The sequence below is a fragment of the Somniosus microcephalus genome, chromosome 8 (assembly GCF_052327205.1).
Source record: "Somniosus microcephalus isolate GS21.2 chromosome 8, FLI_Smic_1.0, whole genome shotgun sequence".
In the NCBI taxonomy this organism is placed as follows: Eukaryota; Metazoa; Chordata; class Chondrichthyes; order Squaliformes; family Somniosidae; genus Somniosus; species Somniosus microcephalus.
In genome coordinates this window covers 158,572,911-158,593,388 of record NC_140994.1, presented here as the reverse complement: position 1 = coordinate 158,593,388, position 20,478 = coordinate 158,572,911, and the positions used below count along the sequence as shown (strand labels likewise).

The 20,478-nt window shown below is 44.3% G+C and overlaps 1 protein-coding gene across 1 annotated transcript; it reads left to right on the top strand.

Annotated features, from left to right (window-relative positions):
- Positions 1–139: 139 nt before the first annotated feature.
- On the top strand, positions 140–9,067 carry higd2a (HIG1 hypoxia inducible domain family, member 2A). Its single transcript, XM_085995284.1, has 2 exons — positions 140–358; positions 8,050–9,067. Exons 1-2 carry the CDS (start codon positions 211–213, stop codon positions 8,214–8,216), a joined length of 315 nt encoding a protein of 104 aa, XP_085851410.1. The 5' UTR covers positions 140–210; the 3' UTR covers positions 8,217–9,067.
- Positions 9,068–20,478: the final 11,411 nt, after the last annotated feature.

The window sequence follows — 20,478 nt, the reverse complement described above, 5'->3', positions numbered from 1 at the left end:
ATATAACGAGCAATCTTCCGAATACTTTTTTTTGATTACTTAAATAATTCAGTTATGATAGAATACAATGTTAACATAAGCCCCGCCCTTCGTTATTATCGGTAGTTGAAGACTGCCTGTTGGTGGCTGTCAATCACAGGCCGAGGCCCCGCCCCATTGTGATTCGTGTCACGTGCCCTGGCTCCTCGTTTCCTGGGTTAGCGGAAGAAGATGGCGAAGCCGGCGGCTGCAGCTTCGGTGCTCGATTTAACGAAGCCTCCAATCATCGAGGGTTTTACCCCCGTGCCCAAACCCAGGGAGGAAGGCTTTCAGGATAAGTTCATCAGGAAAGTGAAGGAGAATCCATTCGTGCCAATCGGTGAGTGCGTCATAGTGACCGGGTCCTTGCAGGGTCAGCGGCTGGAGGTTTAACATAGAAACATGGAAGATAGGAGCAGGAGTAGGCCATTCGGCCCTTCGAGCCTGCTCCGCCATTCAATGAGATCATGGCTGATCATCCAAACCCTAGCACCCGGTCCCTACACCGACAGCCATCCCACCCAAGCCCTATCCCCGTAACCCTACGTATTTAATCCCCCCTAACACTAAGGGCCAATTTTTATCATGGCCAATCAACCTAACCCGCACATCTTTGGACTGTGGGAGGAAACCGGAGCACCCGGAGGAAACCCACGCAAACACGGGGAGAATGTGCAAACTCCACACAGTCACCCGAGGCCGGATTTGAACCCGGGTCCCTGGCGCTGTGAGGCAACAGTGCTAACCACTATGCCACCGTGCTGCCCAACAACAACTTTTATTTATAACGTCCCCTTAAGTAAAATGTCTCAAGGCGCTTCGCAGGAGCGTTATCAAGCAAAATTTGACACCGAGCCACATAAGCAGAAATTAGGGCAGATGGCCAAAAGCTTGGTCAAAGAGGTAGGTTTTAAGGAGCGTCTTGGTGGAGAGGTTTAGGGAGGGCATTCCAGAGCTTCGGGCCTTGGCAGCTGAAGGTACGGCCACCAATGGTTGAGCGATTAAAATCAGGGATGCTCAACAGGTCAGAATTAGCAGAGTGTCCGAGCATTGATATCTGGGGGTGGGGGTTGTAGGACTGGGGGAGGTTATAGAGATAGGGAGGGCCGAAGCCATTGAGGGATTTGAAAACAAGGATGAGAATTTTAAGATTGAGGCGTTGCTTAACTGGGAACCAGTGAAGGTCAGCGAGCACAGGGGTGATGGGTGAACAGAACTTGGTGCGAGTACGACATGGGCAGCAGAGATTTGGATGACCTCAGGTTTATGGAGGGTAGAACGTGGGAGGCCGGCCAGGAGTGCATTGGAATAGTCAAGTCTAAAGGTAACAAAGGCATGGATGAGGGTTTCAGCAGCAGATGAGCTGAGGCAGGGGTGGAGACAGGTGATGTTAGAGGTGGAAATAGGGTCCTTAGTGATGGCACAGATATGTGGTCAGAATCTCATCAGTCAAATATGACCCCAAGGTTGCAAACAGTCTGATTGGGCCTCAAGCAGTTGCCAGGGAGAGGAATGCAGTCGGTGGCTAGGGAACGGAGTTTGTGGCTGCGATCGAAGACAATGGCTTCGGTCTTCCCAATATGTAGTTGGAAGAAATCTCTGCTCATCCAGTACTGAATGTCTGACAAGCAGTGTGACAATTTAGAGACAGTGGAGGGATCGAGAGAAGTGGTGGTGAAGTAGAGCTGGGTGTTGTCGGCGTACATGTGGAAACTGGTGTGTTTTCGGATGATGTCGCCAAGGGACAGCGTGTTGATGAGAAATAGGAAGCACCTATTTACATGCAGTGAAAGAGTTTAGATTACAGGGACTAAGTGAAAGTAATCGGGTCATGACTTTGGAAAAAGGGCCTATTAAACTATAATTAATCTTAGAGCAAAAGGAAGGACTCCAATAATCCAAGGGGTTAGAATTCAGTTTGTCAATATCGATTCTGCATTTTTAAATTGAACCATGGTTTGCAGTTGAATTAATTATAATAACAGGAGTAGGCTATTTAGTCCCTCAAGCCTGTTCCACCATTCAATGAGATCATGGCTGATCTGTGACCTAACTCCATATCCCTTAAAACGTTTGGTTAATAAACATCTATCAATCTCAGATTTAGAATTAGCAATTGACCTTGCATCAATTTGCAGGAGAGTTCCAAACTTCTACCACCCATTGCGTACAATTGACACAGCTGAAATTGGTTGTTACATAGAAGATAGGAGCAGGAGTAGGCCATTCGGCCCTTCGAGCCTGCTTCGCCATTCAATGTGATCATGGCTGATCATCCAAATTCAGTACCCTGTCCCTGCCTTCTCCCCATATCCCTTGATCCCTTTAGCCTCAAGAAATATATCCAACTCTTTCTTGAATATATTTAATGAACTGGCCTCCACCGCCCTCTGTGGCAGAGAATTCCACAGGTTCACCACTCTCTGGGTGAAGAAATTCCTCCTCATTTCAGTCCTAAATGGCTTACCCCTTATCCTTAGACTATGACCCCTGGTACTGGACTCCCTGGCCATCAGGAACATCCTTTCTGCATCTAGTCTGTCCAGACCTGACAGAATTTTATAGGTTTCGATGAGATCCCCTCTCAATCTTCTAAACTCCAGTGAGTATAAGCCCAATGGACACAATCTCTCCTCGTACGTCATTCCTGCCATCCCAGGTATCAGCCTGGTGAATCTTCGCTGCACTCCCTCCATGGCAAGAACGTCCTTCCTCAGGTAAGGTGACCAAAACTGCACACAATACTCAAGGTGCGGTCTCACCAAGGCCCTGTACAACTGCAGCAAGACATCCTTGTTCTTGTACTTGAACCCTCTTGCTACGAAGGCCAACATACCATTTTGCCTCCTTAACCGCCTGCTGCACCTGCATGCTTACCTTCAGCGACTGGTGCACAAGAACACCCAGGTCTCTTTGCACGTCCCCTTCTCCCAATCTATTGCCCTTCAAATAATAATCTGCCTTCCTGTTTTTGCCACCAAAGTGGATAACCTCACATTTATCCACATTATAGTGCATTTGCCATGTTTCTGCCCAATCACCCAACCTGTCCAAATCGTACTGGAGTTTCACGACATCCTCCTCACAGCATACCCTCCCACCCAGCTTTGTGTCGTCTGCAAATTTGGAGATATTCCATCCAATTCCCTCGTCCAGATCATTAATATATATTGTGAACAGCTGGGGTCCTAGGACCGATCCTTGCGGTACCCCACTAGTCACTGCCTGCCACTCGGAAAACGACCCGTTTATTCCAACTCTTTGCTTTCTGTCCGCCAACCAGTTCTCTATCCAAGTCAATACCTTGCCCCCAATCCCATGTGCCTTAATTTTGCACGCTAACCTCTTATGCGGGACCTTATCGAAAGCCTTCTGAAAGTCCAAATACACCACATCCACTGGTTCTCCTTTATCTATTTTACCAGTTACATCCTCAAGAAATTCCAGTAGATTAGTCAAGCATGATTTACCTTTTGTAAATCCATGTTGACTTTGTCCGATCCTGTCACTGCTTTCCAAGTGTTCTGCTATTACATCTTTAATAATGGACTCCAGCATTTTCCCCACTACCGATGTCAGGCTTACCGGTCTATAATTCCCCGCTTTTTCTTTGCCACCTTTTTTGAATAGTGGGGTAACATTAGCTACCCTCCAATCCATGGGTGTACCGTTCCAGAGTCTATCGAGTTCTGGAAGATGACCAGCAATGCATCTACTATTTCTAGGGCCACTTCCTTAAGTACCCTGGGATGTAGATTATCAGGCCCTGGGGATTTATCGGCCTTCAGTCCCATCAATTTTCCTAACACCATTTCCCTACAAATACTGATTTCTTTTAGTTCCACCCTTTCATCAGACCCTATGTTCCCTGGCACCTCTGGGAGGTTATTTGTGTCCTCCTTTGTGAAGACAGAACCAAAATATGTATTTAGTTGGTCTGCCATTTCTTTGCTCCCCATTATAAATTCCCCCGATTCTGACTGCAAGGGACCTACGCTTGACTTCACCAATCTTTTTCTCTTTACATATCTATAAAAGCTTTTACAGTCAGTTTTTATGTTCCCTGCAAGCTTACTCTCATATTCTATTTTCCCTTTCTTAATTAATCCCTTTGTCCTCCTTTGTTGAATCCTAAACTGCTCCCAATCCTCAGGATTATTGCTTTTTCTGGCCAATTTGTATGTCCTCTCCTTGGATCTTATGCTATCCCTAATTTCCCTTGTTAGCCACGGTTGAGTCACCTTTTTTGTTTTATTTTTATGCCAAACTGGGATGAACAACTTCTGTAGTTCATTCATTCGGTCTTTGAATGTTTGCCATTGCCTATCCACCGTCAACCCTTTGAGTGCCATTCCCCAATCAATCCTACCCAACTCGCTCCTCAGACCATCGTAGTTTCCTTTATTTAAATTGAGGACCCTAGTTTCTGAGTCAACTACTTCATTCTCCATCTTAATGAAGAATTGGATCATATTATGATCGCTCCGACCCAAGGGGCCTCGTACAACAAGATTGCTAATTAATCCTTTCTCGTTACATAATACCCAGTCTAAGATGGCCTGATCTCTGGTTGGTTCCTCGACATATTGGTCCAGGAAACCATCCTGTAAACACTCCAGGAATTCCTCCTCCACAGTGTAGGGGGGTTTCTCTTGCTCGTTCTGGTCTCCTGCCAGGCTTCGTGCAATAATTACCCTTGAGTGGTTCGACCCACTCCCCCTACGGTTCTAGACCTTGGACTTAGATGCAGAGAACAGTAGTGCAGAGAAAGAACTCAGTAGACCAGGTTGAATAGTACGAAATGGATGCTTTTATTTTTAAACAGTTTGAAGCATTACAAAATACATGTCATAGGCACAGATTAAAGTTACTACAATCATACACAAATTTATGAACTTAACTATGGAAATGGGGAACACACGGCACATCGTAAAAGGGGAAACACATTACGATTACCCTTAACTCCCTCCCCTATACCTAAACTAAGTTTCGACCTGGGGAACTTGGGATCATGCTCACCACTCTTGTAATCGCGAAAAAGGGGGGGTTCGCAGCCTTTTGGCACCGCTTTCCGTCGTCACGTGGATTTGGAAGCTTCTGGCGCAGTCGATATTCTCTCTCCCTCGAGGCGGTGGGGTAGACACAGCCTCGATGAGCGCTCGTCAAGGTTGAGATCCACTATCGTGGATTTGGGTTCATGGAGCAGACCTCAGATGCAGGCTGTTGAAGAAGTGCATGTACATGTAAGAATCTTTCCGGCCTGGATCGCCGGTTCTCCAGAGGGTTTCTTCTCCGTCGGCCTGGGTCGTCGATGATCTCCCGACCCCAGTACCCGGGCCACCCTCGTCGTCTTCTCGTCGTGGCCGAGCCTTGTTCGGCTGAACACCGACCACGTTGTCTTTTCACCGAAGTCGTCCGTCTTTAAAAAGACGAAAACGTCTTCATCGATTCCGCATCTGCCGAAGTGGAAGAGGCGCCTAGCCTGGCACCGTCCGTCCGTCCTTCGTTCGTTCCTTGTAGAAGAAGTCCTTGAAGAAGTAGAAGTCTGAAGTCGCCCAGCGTAGCAGAAGTCGAAGAAGAAGTCCGAAGTTGTTCAAGTAACTTAGATGGACTTTCAATCCATAGTTATACCCTTTTGGGACAGTCTTATCTCCCGCCAAATCATAGTCCTGTCTTTGTATTAATTTTGGCGGGCAGAAATCTCTGCAGGGGCGCTTTGTCTTGTAACGGAGCCGATGATAACTTAAACTGGCCTTCCTGGCCGATAATGTCTTTTAATGTCTTTTTCATTGTCACCGCGACTCGGTTCGCATATTGATCGGTCCGGAGATTTTCCTTGATGGCTGCTAAACGGTTTCTCCTTTGTACAATAAATGGGTATAAGTGTTTTTGCATTGTCCGCCCATATCTTGATGGGCCCCATCCTGTACTTAGAATTCATTGAATATGTATGCTGTTTCTCTGAGTTTCAGTTCCCAGATACTGGCTTTCGCGGGCTTACTGTCTTCAATCCACAAGCCTGTCTGGCTTGCAGTAACAGAAATAAAATGGTTCAGAAACTGATCACGGGGCCCGGCGGCCATTTTGTATGCCCTTTTATCAAAGGTTTTTCTGTGCAAGCTTACTTTGGTCAATAAACAGTCTTATTTTATCCGGTTTTCTTGCGTGATTTTTGCTGAAAATTTCGAATCTTACAACAGTATTGTTATTAATTTGTTAGCCCAATCTGTCTGTAGATTAAAGTCACCCATGATGACTGCTGTGCCCTTATTGCACGCTTCTTTAATTTCCTTTTTAATGCCATCCCCAACCTCCGCCTTACTGTTTGGAGGTCTATATACCACTCCCACTAATGTTTTTTTCCCCTTAGTATTTCTCAATTCTACCCATACAGATTCCACATCATCAGAGCTAATATCCTTCATTACAATTGTGTTAATCCCTTCTTTAAACAGTAATGCTACCCCTCCTCCCTTTCCTTTTTGCCTATCTTTCCTGACTATCGAATACCCCTGGATGTTGAGTTTCCCGTCTTGGCCATCCTTGAGCCACGTTTCCGTAATCCCAACCAAATCATATTCATTTACCTCCATTTGCGCAGCCAATTCATCCACCTTATTACAAATGCTCCTCGCATTAAGACACAAAGCCTTCAGGCTTGGTTTTTTTTAACGCTCTTAGACCTATTAGAATTATTATTTACTGTGGCCACGTTTGATTTAAACCGTTGATTTCTCTGACTGCCACTTTTGTTTTTCTCCTTCCTATCTTTTGCTTTTATCCTTGTTTCCCTTTCCTCTGTCTCCCTGCTCAGGTTCCCAACCCCCTTCCATTTTAGTTTAAACCCTCCCCCACAGCACTAGCAAACACTCCCCCTAGGACATCGGTTCCAGCCCTGCCCAGGTGCAGACCGTCCGGTTTGAACTGGTCCCACCTCCCCCAGAACCGGTTCCAATGTCCCAGGAACTTGAATCCCTCCCCCTGGCACCATTCCTCTAGCCACGTATTCATCTGAAGTACAAAGATGACTACTGATCTTTAGGTGTTGAGTTTTATTAACTTTTCTTTAAGTGATCATTGCCACTCGCTGTTCCAATTGTAAAACAAAAATAGAATGAGAAGAACAAAGTCATAACTGTTGCAACTTTTTAAATATATTGGCGAGTCTCAAATGAAAACTACTGTAAGATGTTTCTTTATGCTGTTCAAATGCAAATTTATCTCCAAACCCACAAGTTTATGCGGGTCAAAAATATGGCTTGTGCTACTCTGAGAATCAAAACTAATATCCTACAGATATGACTGGAAAATTTGGCCAAATATAAGGCTCCATCTTGTACATTACATTGGTCAGCTTAACTGTAGTGATGAATGGTCATGTTCAGTGTTGCTGTACATCTAGATGCTATAGAATTTGTTTTGTGATGGCCTTTAGATAACCAGATTTTTAATAATCATTCTAAAACTTGCATACCTCTGTATGCTGTTGAGCAATAAGGAAAATTATAACACATCATAATTTGTAGAGATGAAAGTCCGTTTTTATTGTTCTACTGCCACACGGTGCCCAATCTGCCAAAACTTAACTAGTGAAGGCAGTTGAATTGGTCAGGTTATATTCCAAACTTGAATAACAGTTTCTGAGTTAAGTGGCCATTGGTTTAAATGGTGAAAGTGCTTTGAGTTGCTGAAATAATATTGTCTAAAACCAAGGTGTCAAAACCGAGGGCCACATATGAACTTCAAAGTCCAGACCACTCTGTCCTATTTGTGCTTATATTTGTGATTTGCTGGTTAAACAACTTTCTGTTTGGGCCTGGAGATTTAGAAAGGGTGACTTTTAGCACTGCTGCCTCATTGGTGTCCAGGCCTAAATCGGAACATTCTATTAATAACAACTTGTTTTTTGCAAATTAATGGGAACACAATTTTAACTTTGTATGTAATTACCAAGCTTGAATGCCCCTAGACTACTGTATATAGTTATTTTTAAATGTGTTAAGATGAATAATTAAATGTTTTCTCTTATAGGAATGTTGGGTACAGCAGGTGCTCTTACCTATGGTTTGATCGCTTTTAAACATGGAAAGACGCGGCAATCTCAGCTGTTAATGCGAGCGCGTATCTTTGCCCAAGGTTTCACTGTTGCTGCTATCCTGGTGGGTGTGGTAGCTACTGCAATGAAGCGAAAGGAATAAGTGATTTTTCTACTCTGGCGGTGTTTGTGCAGGAACATCTGAAACTGGCAAATGCAAAATGTACAAAGTTTCTTCATGCATCCTTTCTAACAACTGAAGTATGAAAGTGATTGAAACTCACACTAGAAATACAATTTCAGCATTCAACTTTCTGGTGGTATCTTTTTAAATTTAGTGAGTTTCCATTACCAAACCTATTTCTTCTATGAGCATTGTTGGCTCCATTATCACTGGAAGTTTCTGTTGAAAAGGAAACCCTTGCTAACAAAAATGGTGGATTTGAAACAAGGCTGGGAATTCAAGTTATTATTTCACATTCACCCCCCCCCTTTGCACTTTCTCTTGCCATGCACAATTCACAGACCTTGATGTTGAGCAGGTAAACTTTTGGCACCTCACCATTGCTAATCAGTGCCCTAGATGACTTGCTGTTTTCTGATTCACGCTGTGGAGAAGTGCCTAGTCCCCCACTCTTTCACCTTTGCACAGCTGAGGTTTTGTTTTGTCAAGAATTATAGGCTTCCTATTGCCAACATGTTCCACTTTATATTTAAAAGAAAAATGAATAGTACTATGTATAAAAGCTATTATAATTTAAAAAAATCTGTTATGAGTAGCAACCTGACAAAACTGCTTTAATCTAGCACTGTTGGAAACAGCTTGTGCTCAACCAGAATGCCTGTGTACATTTTTAAGATGACATAATCTGTGTATTGTAGTAGATCTCATAAAAATGTATTCTGTGAGGTGTTCATTTAATCTTCAATATGTTGAATAGGTGCTTCAGAAATTCTATAGAAATTGATATTTAAGATATTGCAGTGGAAATAAAATGACTAATGTTGAGAGTTTACTGTCTTGACTTTAATGCACTGCTTTGTTCTATACTGATTTCAGTCACCCTTGTTCTATCCACTCTGTCAGGAATTACAACTGTTCTCGGGCAGCGAGTACAGATGGTATACTAGATTTTTGGAGGTTCTTTGTGAGCGGGACTAAATGGGTACAATAAATTCATTAGGTAGAAAATAGATAGTTTAGTTACGTAATTGTTAAAAGTAGGAGTTAAAAGTAGCAATTTCAGGAGCGTGGTGGTGGATGGGAACTGGTTGGGCCTCAGTTCAAGGAAGAAGCGGAGCACCCTCAGGCCATCCTGGTGGGGGATGGCGGTGTAGAGGGATTGGACGTCCATAGTGAAAAGGAGACGGTTGGGGCCAGGAAGTGGCGGAGGGCATCGAAAGAGTTGCGAATGTAGGTGGGAAGAGACTGGACAAGGGGAGAAAAAATAAGAGTCAGGATAGGAAGAAATCAGTTCCGTGGGGCAAGAACAGGCTGAAACGATGGGTCTACCAGGGCAGCCCTGTTTCACAGAAACCCCACAGTGCAGATAGAGGCCATTTCGGCCCATCAAGCCTGCACCGACACTTATCCCACCCGATCCCCGTAACCCCACGTATTTAATCCCCCTAACACTAAGGGTCAATTTTTATCATAGCCAATCAACCTAACCCGCACATCTTTGGACTGTGGGAGGAAACCGGAGCACCCGGAGGAAACCCACGCAAACACGGGGAGAATGTGCAAACTCCACACAGACAAGTCACCCGAGGCCGGATTCGAACCCGGGTCCCTGGCGCTGTGAGGCAACAGTGCTAACCACTATGCCACCGTGCTGTGGCTATACTCAACAGTTCATCTACCTCAGAAGTGCCATGATTCAAAGAATGGGTCTTGCTGGATGCAGCAAGTCACATGCAGGCTTCAGCATCTGTGATGGAGTAGAACTGGTAATCTGTACACACTGCTTTGATTGGTTCAGTGTGAACCAATCAAGACTTTCACTGAAAATTGGACTCTGGTTAGGGCCCAACTATAGTGACCATGAGCCTTTGCTATACAGTGTTAATGCTGTGCATCAATAAGTGTGAGACATGTTGATTGCTCAAATGTCACCAGCTGTCATTCAGCAGATTAATGTTGATCTATTACCTCCAACATCATTATTGTATTTTGGACATGCCTCAATTACCCCAAGAGGTGCTGGTTGACCAGATCTTCTTTGCCAATCCATGACAACTAGAATAGAAGTGTTACCGGAATGAGGGCAACCTTTCTGGGGCTAATCTACAACTCAAGGTCAGATAAACTGAAGATGTTTTTTCTGTGGAAAGCATCACTAATGGGTTGATCTGGATATGTGTGTCATGAGCCAGGTCTGTCTGTCAATGCTATATCAGGTGATAGCTTTATCCATTAGGAAGAGCTTGGACTTGCACAGATTACAGTTGGATGGTCATTAAATTGTGTTTCAATCTATCATAATTTGATTTTTTACTTGCCCTGATCTCTAATTTAAAGAGGGGCAATAAGCCAAACACATGGGACTGTAGTTGTACCATTTTGCTGTTACAATTATGATTGTCATGTTATCTTCTTAGGCAGTCCCTCGGAACCGAGGATGACTTGCTTCCACATTAAAAATGAGTTCTCAGGTGACTGATGAGTCCAATGCAGGACCTACAGTCTTTGTCACAGGTGGGGCAGATGGTGGTTGAAGGGGTGGGTGGGGTGCTTGGGTTGACATGTGCTTCTTGCGCTTGGCTCCCGGCGAATAGACTTGAGGTGTTCGGCACCTTCCCGGATGCTTCTCCTCCACTTTGTGAGGTTTTGGGCTAGGGATTTCCAGGTCGGTGGGGATGTTACACTTTTTCCAAGAGGCTTCGATTGTCATGTATATCACCGCTAGATGGCATCATTGCATATTTGCGGCCAGCCTTCACCCACGCTAAAGCTTAGTTTATATTGAGGCCTGATGTGTAATGTTGAATATTTTTATTCATTGGTGGATTTAGTATCATTTTCATTTTATAACTAGCAGGCATCAACACCAAATATTTTTAAATTTAAAAAGTAATGTGCAGGTATAAACATTTTGAAAATGTGATTTTATTTTTACGGTGTGGAGATGCCGGAGTTGGACAAATGTAAGAAGTCACACAACACCAGGTTATAGTCCAACAGCTTTATTTGAAATCACAAGCTTTCGGAGCGCTGCTCCTTCGTCAGGTGAAGTGGAGAAAAGATGTTTTTCACCACTTCACCTGACGAAGGAGCAGCGCTCCAAAAGCTTGTGATTTCAAATAAAGCTGTTGGACTATAACCTGGTGTTGTGTGACTTCTTACATTTTATTTTTACATATAACATGGTAGCAAGCAATGCAGCATACTGCTGGCCGGAGGGGGAGGAAAAAGACAGCTGACTTTGAATTTGGGTCAGGAGTCAACTACCAGGAGATCTATCCCTTTCTTCGTGTTGATTTATGACTCTAGATAGGGCAATTTATAATGGCAATTAAATTTGATGTCATAACCAATCCCCTCTCTAATCCTGCTTCTTTTCCATTCCTAGGTTTACCCTGAATTCCCACAACTTTGAATTTAATTAATAGCCTGTGTGGAATTTTGTCAAAAGCCTTTTGAATTTCAAGATGCACCATGTCATAGGGCTCATCACAGTCCATTTAGGTTCTCACTTCGTCGAATGGTTGGTCAAGCAGGATCTTCCTTTTATGAAGTAATGTTAACTGGTGTTTACTAGAGTGCTAATGTACAGTTGGTCCTCATGTTAACTCCTTATCATTCTATATTTTACATGCAATGAAATTAGTACGAAAGCATTTGTAGTTGCCGGTGTCCATTTTGTCACCCTTTTTGAATATGAACACATTAGCCGATTTCCAATCTTCTGACATCTCCTCAGTGCCCAATGTCTCCATGATTGTCAGTGCTTCACAAATCTCTCAACACTCCAGGACAAATAACATCCATCCCTGGGAATTTGTTTTGCTCTCGCTTAGCCTGTCTAGGACTTCCATCTCATTTTATAGCAAAAGTAATTTTTTTTTGTTCAGCATATCTGGTTGGAGAGCACAAGTTGCTTATCTTCCCTTGTGAATACATGGAGGAAGTATTCATTCAGAATATCAACTATTGGGTGCTTAACCTCAGTTTCAAGCCTGTTGGCATCTTTTATACTTATTGCTGATCAAAGTCACATAACATCCACTATTGGTGTGCGATTCATTCTTGACCTCACCGCAGCTTTCGACATGGTCAACCACATTATCCTCCTCTAAGGTCTCTCCTCTGCTGTCCAGCTGTGAAGGACTGCCCTCGCTTGGTTCCACTTTTACCTATCCAATCATAGCAGAACATCTCCAGGAATGTCTTCTCTTTCCACTCCTGTACCATTACCTCTGGAGTCCCCTATTCTTCCTCAACTACATGCTGCCCCTCTGCAACATCATCCAAAGACTTGGCATCAGGTTCCACATATCCACTCACACCAGTTTTACCTCTCCACTCTCTCTCAACTCCTTCATTGCCAGTTTTGGCAGACTGCTTTGTCCAACATCCAGTCCTGGAAGAGTTGCAATTTCTTCTAGTTAAATATTGGGAAGACTGAAGATCTTTGGCCCCGTCACAAACTCCATCCCCTCCCTGGGTACTGTCTCAGGTTCAAGCCAACTGCAACCTGAGCATCCTATTTGACACTGAGTTGAGTTTCTGACCGCTTAGCCTCTCCATCACAAAGACTTCCACCTCTAACATTGTCCATCTCCTCCCTTGCCTCAGCCCATTTGCTGCCGATACACTCATCCAAGGATTTGTCACCTCCAGTCTCGATTATTCCAATACTCTCCTGGCTGGCCTTCCATCCTCCATAAATGTCAGCTCATCCAGAACTCTGCTGTCTATATCCTAACCTCCACCAACAGCTGCTCGCCCATCACTCCGTGCTCGCTGACCTATATTGGCACCCAGTCCCCAACAATTCTAATTTAAAATTCTAATTTAAAATTCTAATCCTGGTGTTCAACTCCTACATGGCCTCATCTCTCCTCATCTCCAACCTGCTCCAGCCCTATAACCCTCAGAAAAGTCAGTTACCCTCACTCCTTTAGCCAATCTGTGGCTGTGCCTTAAGCCATTCCACCTCTAAGGACATCCTTAAAACCTCTTTTAGCTTCTAAATCACCCATCCTAATAGCTCCTTTGTTTACACTTCTATGAACCACATACACTGCATCTGCAAATTGACTCAAAACAACTTGGGTTTTCCCAGGTTATATTTTACACCTTTTAATGTCATTCACAACATCCCAAAGCAATTTGCATCCAGTAAATTACTTTTTGAAGGGAAGTTGCTGCTTTAAACTAAACAAATTCAGTCATTTTGCACACCGCAAAGCACTACAAACTGCTAATCTTTTTAGGTAGTGCTGGTTGAGGGATAAATATTGGCCAGGACACCATTAGAACTCCACAGGTTCGGCAGCATCCATTTGAAAAAACTTAAGTTGACATTTTAGGTATAAATCCTTCCTGCCAAGTGTCTCCAATGTTTTTTGTTTTTGTTTGATTTCCAGCATCTGAAGTATTTTGTTTTTTGTGCACAAGAACTTCTTTCACTTAAAATAGTGCAATGGGGTATTTAACCAAGAGTACATGGCCTTTCACTACTGCACTAAAGTGCCAGTCTAGATTAGGTGCTCAAGACCTGCAGTGGGGCTTAAACCCATAACCTTTTGTAGAGGCAGGAATATTACCAACTGCACTAAGGTGACACTTTATCAAATAGAATCAACATACAAGGCAGTGATTATAGTGGAAAAACGTCTAGTATTTCAGTTTTCATGTGCGTTTTTCCTAAAAAAAAAGCAATGTGAACTGGTGACTTGAAAGTCAAAATTATGCCACGTGTAAATTAACATTATTATCCTTCAATCTGTTCCATTTCATTACCTTATGAAAGTTTAATTAAATTGAGCATATTTACAATTTTGCATTAAAGTATATAATATCTTAAAAGTTGGTAACCTTATGATTTAAAAAAAAGTCCCATTCATTACCACACTACCTGGATCATTCATAATTACAAGTGAGAGGTAATTATTAAATCAATTTAGTGACAGGGAATGGCTTAGTTTGGTACCTAGCTTAGCAATCTTACATGCATCAATATAGACTGGCACTTTACAACATACAAGTGCCTAATAGTGGCCTGAATTAATTGTAGAAATTTTTGATAGTTGTGACTTATTGTTTAATTAGTAACTGCCTATATTTCATTGAGCTTGTGATTGGATCTGCACAACCTGTAGCTGTCCCCATCATGCACGTAGACGACATTTGTGTTCACTGTTCAGCACTCGTATCAATATTTCTGGTGATCGAGTACTGCTTGCAGTATAAGCCAAATGGGAGGGGCGGTATAGGCACAAAGTATGATAGTAGAAGCACGAGCTGTTTGCTTGTATGAACAGTGATACTTAGACCAATATGAAACATAACCTTTATTTACAAAAGACTAATGTAACTGTACTAGACCATATACACTTGGAGAGGTAACGAGAAAAGAAAAAGGGAGGGCATTACATATACCCAGCCACAGGACTGGCTTTGTACTAAAGATTTACTTATTAACATGACAGGTGATTTAAAAAAAAAAAACAGGAATTAACCATGAGGGTGGGATCTTTCAAATTGGTTAGGGGAAGGGCTCAATTCCTTGGACTGCTTTGAGACAAGGATTAACAGTTGATGCAAGGAGTGATAGTCGCTGCAGTATTTAGTAGCAAACTGAAACCATGGAAAATGTGGAGGCTGGAGAGAGCTCAAGTGACAGTGGTCATATCACGACTAGATCTTGTATATGCTGCAGCATTGAGTAATACTAATTTCAGCAGAAATTATTATTTTTTTTAATTGAAGAGCAGTTGCTAAATAAATTTAAAAAACAAATTATATTGTTTGAGTATGAACAAAATCTGCATAAATTAGAAGTAGATGGATAATAGACACAAGTGGCAAGATTGTGTACGATGGATTAAAAAAATATGGCTCAAGGAAAGGGAAAAATCAAAAACAAAAGCAGAGGGAATAATCAGGCATAACGAAAGAATAATTGCCATCTCTGGTGAAACACAACTGCTCCCATGTGCAGACAAAATACCAATTGGATATACATTGTCAATCATCAATGTAAATAAATGTACAGCCTCCACTTGGAACTCTGCAAATAACAGGCAATCTTGACCACTTCCTAGAGATTTATTCATCACAATCATCCTCAGGAGCACATGACTATGCCCACTCCCAGCACAGCCAGAGCAAACATCTCACCCTAAAACTACCTCTTCAAAGTCACAACTGAAACAATTGCAACCTCCTGCACAATACCACCAAAGCAGTCTTTTTACACTCATTGCATGGACATTTTCTCACTAAAAGGGGTGATGGGAGTTTTTGTTCTCAATAACATTTCTTTATTATCCCAATTTTAGAGATTGGATAAATCCAGCCTTTAAAAGATTTAAAATTAACTATTTTAGAATACCTTTGTCTCAGACAGGGGGTGGCCAATGAACATTACAAACCAAATCAACACATTCAATTGTGGGAAAGGTAGCAGAGTGCTTATGTTGCTGGACTAGTAAGCCAGAGGCCTGGACTAATAATCCAGAGACGCGAGTTCAAATCCTACCACGGCAGCTGGGGAATTTAAATTAAATAAATAAATTTGGAATAAATATCAAACTATCGGGTTGTTGTAAAAACCCATCTGGTTCACTAATGTCCTGTACGGAAGGAAACCTGGTCACCTAAAAGTGACTCCAGACCCACAGCAATGTGGTTGATTCTTAACTGCCCTCTGAAATGGCTGAGCAAGCCACTCAGTTGTAAAAAAAAGCTACGAACAACAAGAATAAAACCAGATGGACCACCTGGCACCGGCACAATCAGCCCAGTCAACCCTGCAAAGTCCTCCTCACCAACATCTGGGGACTTGTGCCAAAATTGGGAGAGCTGTCCACAGACTAGTCAAACAACAGCCCGACACAGTCATATTCACAGAATCATACCTTTCAGCCAATGTCCTAAACTCCTGTCCGAGTAGCAGGACAGACCGCACAGTGGTATAGTGGGGAGGGAGTGACCCTGGGAGTCCTCAATGTTGACCCCAGGAAGTCTCATGTCTTCAGGTCAAGCATTGGCAAGGAAACCTCCTGCTGCTGCTTACCACCTACTGCCTTCTCTCAGCTGATGAATCAGTACTCCTCCATGCTGAACACCACTTGGAAGAAGCACTGAGTAGCAAGGGCACAGCATGTACTCTGGGTGGGACTTCAATGTCCATCGCCAAGAATGGCTGGTAGCACCACCACTGACCAAGCTGGCTGAGTCCTGAAGGATATAACTGCCAGTCTGGGCCTGCGACAAGCAGTGAGAGAACCAACACGAGGGGAAAAACCTACTTGACCTCATCCTCACCAATCTACCAGTCGCAGATGCATCTGTCCATGACAGCATTGGTAGCAGTGACCACCGCCCAGTCCTTGGAGACAAAGTCCCGTCTTCACACTGAGGACACTCCCCATCGTGTTCTGTGGCACTACCACCATGCTAAATGGGATAGATTCAGAACAGATCTAGCAGCTCAAAACTCAGCATTCATTAGGCGCTGTGGGCCAGCAGCAGAATTGTATTCCACCACAATCTGTAACCTCACGGCCTGGCATATCCCTCACTCTACCATTACCATAAAGCCAGGGGACCAACCCTGGTTCAACAAGGAGTGTAGAAGAGCATGCCAGGGGCAGCACCAGGCATACCTAAAAATGCAGTGCCAACCTGGGGAAGCTGCAACACAGGACTACATGCATGCTAAACAGCAGAAGCAGCATGCTGTAGAGAGCTAAGCGATCCCACAATCAACGGATCAGATCAAAGCTCTGCAGTCCTGCCACATCCAGTCATGAATGGTGGTGGACCATTGAACAACTAACGGGAGGAGGAGGCTCCAAGAATATCCCCATCCTCAATGATGATGGAGCCCAGCAGGTGAGTGTAAGTTAAAGCTGAAGCGTTTGCAACCATTTTCAACCAGAAGGGCAGAGTGGATGATCCATATCGGTCTCCTCCTCAGCTCCCCACCACCACAGAAGCCAATTCGATTCACTCCGTGATATCAAGAAATGGCTGAGCGCACTGGACACAGCAAAGGCTGTGGATCCTGACAACATCCCGGCTGTTATGCTGAAGACTTGTGCTCCAGAACTAGTCATGCCTCTAGCCAAGCTGTTCCAGTATATATATCTATAACACAGGCATCTATCCAACAATGTGCAAAACTGCCCAGGTATGTCCTGTTCACAAAAAGCAGGACAAATCCAACACGGCCAATTACCACCCCATCAGCAAACTGATGGAAGGTGTCGTCAACAATGCTATCAAGCAGCACTTACTAATAACCTGCTCACTGATGTCCACTTTGGGTTCCGCCAGAACCACTCGACTCCCGACCTCATTACAGCCTTGGTCCAAACATGGACAAAAGAAATGAATTCCAGAGGTGAAATGAGAGTGATTACCCTTGACATCAAGGCAGCATTTGACCGAGTGTGGCATCAAGAAACCCTAGTAAAACTGAAGTCAAGGGGAATCGGGGGGGGGGGGGGGGGGGTGGAGAAAGCACGCCACTGGCTGGAGTCATACCTAGCACAAAGGAAGATGGTTGTGGTGGTTCGAGGTCAATCATCACAGCCAAGGACATTGCTGCAGGAGTTCCTCAGGGAAGTGTCCTAGTCCCAACCATCTTGAACTGCTTCATCAATGACCTTCCCTCCATCATAAGGTCAAAAGTGGGGATGTTCGCTGATGACTGCAGTGTTCAGTGCCATTCGCAACTCCTCAGATAATGAAGCAGTCCATGCCTGCATGCAGCAAGACCTGGACGCCATTCAGGCTTGGGCTGATAAGTGACAGGTAACATTCACACCAAACAAGTGACAATGATTATCTCCAACAAGTGAGTGTCTAACCCCTGCCCGTTGACATTCGACGGCATTACCATTGCTGAATTCCCCATCAATATCCTGGGGGTCAGCATATGACCAGAAACTTAACTGGACCAGCCACATAAATAGTGGCATCAAGAGCAGGTCAGAGGCTGGGTATTCTGCAGCAAGTGTCTCACCTCCTGACTCCCCAAAGCCTTTCCACCATCTACAAGGCACAAGGAGTGTGATGGAATACTCTCCACTTGCCTGGATGAGTGCAGCTCCAACAACACTCAAGAAGCTTGACACCAGCAAAGACAAAGCAGTCCGCTTGATTGGCACCCTATCCACCACCTTAAACATTCACTCCATCACCGGCGTACCGTGGCTGCAGTGTGTACCATCTACAAGATGCACTGCAGCAACTCATCAAGGCTTCTTCGGCAGCACCTCTACCACCTAGAAAGACAAGGGCAGCAGGCGCATGGGAACACTACTGCCTCCAAGTTCCCCTCCAAGTCACACACCATCCGGACTTGAAAACATATCACCATTCCTTTGTCGTTACTGGGTCAAAATCCTGGATCTCCCTCCTTAACACTATGGGAGTACCTTCACCACACAGACTGCAGCGGTTCAAGATGGTGACTCACCACCACCTTCTCAAGGACAACTAGGGATGGGTAATAAATACTGGCCTTGCCAGCGACACCCACATCCCATTAATGAATTAAAAAATGATAATTGCTTGGCTTTGTGTAGGGGCCATTGCCCATATTCAGAAATTAATTAGGTCAAAGACCACTTAGTAGTAAAGGCCGTCTCTTGAAATGCTAACATATGCAGATGAACAGATTTAGAGAAATAAATGTATCTATTATTTCTGATGATTGAACCATCAAGGGGAATGTTTGAGAAGACAGGAATGTCTCAACATTAACAACTTTGAGGGGTGAATTTGTGGAACTTTAAAATTCATTCATGGGATGTGGGCGTCACTGGCAAGACCAGCATTTATTGCCCATCCCTAATTGCCCTCGAGAAGGTGAGCTGCCTTCTTGAACCGCTACAGTCCATGTGGTGAAGATACACAGTACTGTTTGATAGGGAGTTCTGGGAATTTGACCCAGCGGCTATGAAAGAACAGCGATATATTTCCAAGTCAGGATGGTGTGTGACTGGAGGGGAACTTGGAGGTGGTGGTGTTCCCATGTGCCAGATCACCTTGTCCTTCTAGGTGGTCGAGGTCGTGGGTGTGGGAGGTGCTGCTGAAGAAGCCTTGGAGTGTTGCTGCAGCGTATCGTGTAGATGGTACACACTGCAGACATGCTGCGCTGATGGTGGAGGAAATGAATGTTTAAGGTGGTGGATGGGGTGCCAAACAAGCAGGCTGCTTTGTCCTGGATGGTGTTGAACTTGTGTTGTGGGAGCTGCACTCATCCAGGCAAGTGGAGAATATTCCATCACACTGCTGACTTGTGGCTTGTAGATGGTGGAAAAGCTTTGGGGAGATAGGAAGTGAATCACTCGCCACAGAATACCCAGCCTCTGACCTGCTGTTGTTGCCACAGTATTTGTGGTTGGTCCAATTAAGTTTCTGGTCAATGGTAACAGTCCCAGGATGTAAATGGTGGGGGATTCAACAATGGTAATGCCATTGAAAGTCATGGGGAGGTGGTTAGACTTTCTCTTGTCGGAGATAGTCATTGCTGTCACTTGTGTGGTGAGAATGTTACTTGCCACTTATCAGCCCAAGCCTGAATGTTGTCCAGGTCTTGCTGCATGCGGGTACGGACTGCTTCATTATCTGAGGAGTTGCAAACGTAATTGAACACTGCAATCATCAGGGACTATCCCCACTTCTGACCTTATGATGGAAGGAAGGTAATTGATGAAGCAGCTGAAGATGGTTGGGCTGAGGACACTCCGGCAGCAATGTCCAAGGGCCAAGATGATTGACCTCCAACCACCACAACCATCTTTTTGTGCTTGGCATGACTCCAGCCCGTGGAGAGTTTCCCCCCCCCCCCCCCCCCCCCCCGATTCCCCTTGACTTAGTTTTACTAGGGCTCCTTGATGCCACAGGCAGTCACTCTCACCTCACTTCTGGAATTCATCTCTTGTCCATGTTTGGACCAAGGCTGTAATGAGGTCTGGAGCCGAGTGGTCTTGCTGAAACCCAAACTGAGCATTGATGTGCAGGTTATTGGTGAGTGCCGTTTGATAGCACTGTCGACGACACCTTTCATCATGCTGCTGATGATTGAGAGTAGATTGATGAGGCGGTAATTGTATTTGTCCTGCTATTTGTGGACAGGACATACCTAGACAATTTCCCACTATGTTGTAGATGCTAGTGTTGTAGCTGTACTGGAACAGCCTGGCTGGGAGGCACAGCTAGTTCTGGAACATAAGCTGGG

What these genes read in the sequence shown, in the direction of transcription:
- higd2a (XM_085995284.1), top strand. Translation starts at nt 211, where the DNA reads ATGGCGAAGCCGGCGGCTGCAGCTTCGGTGCTCGATTTAACGAAGCCT. An exon ending in GAATCCATTCGTGCCAATCG is followed by an intron (nt 359 to 8,049) that starts GTGAGTGCGTCA and finishes TTTCTCTTATAG; the next exon opens with GAATGTTGGGTACAGCAGGT.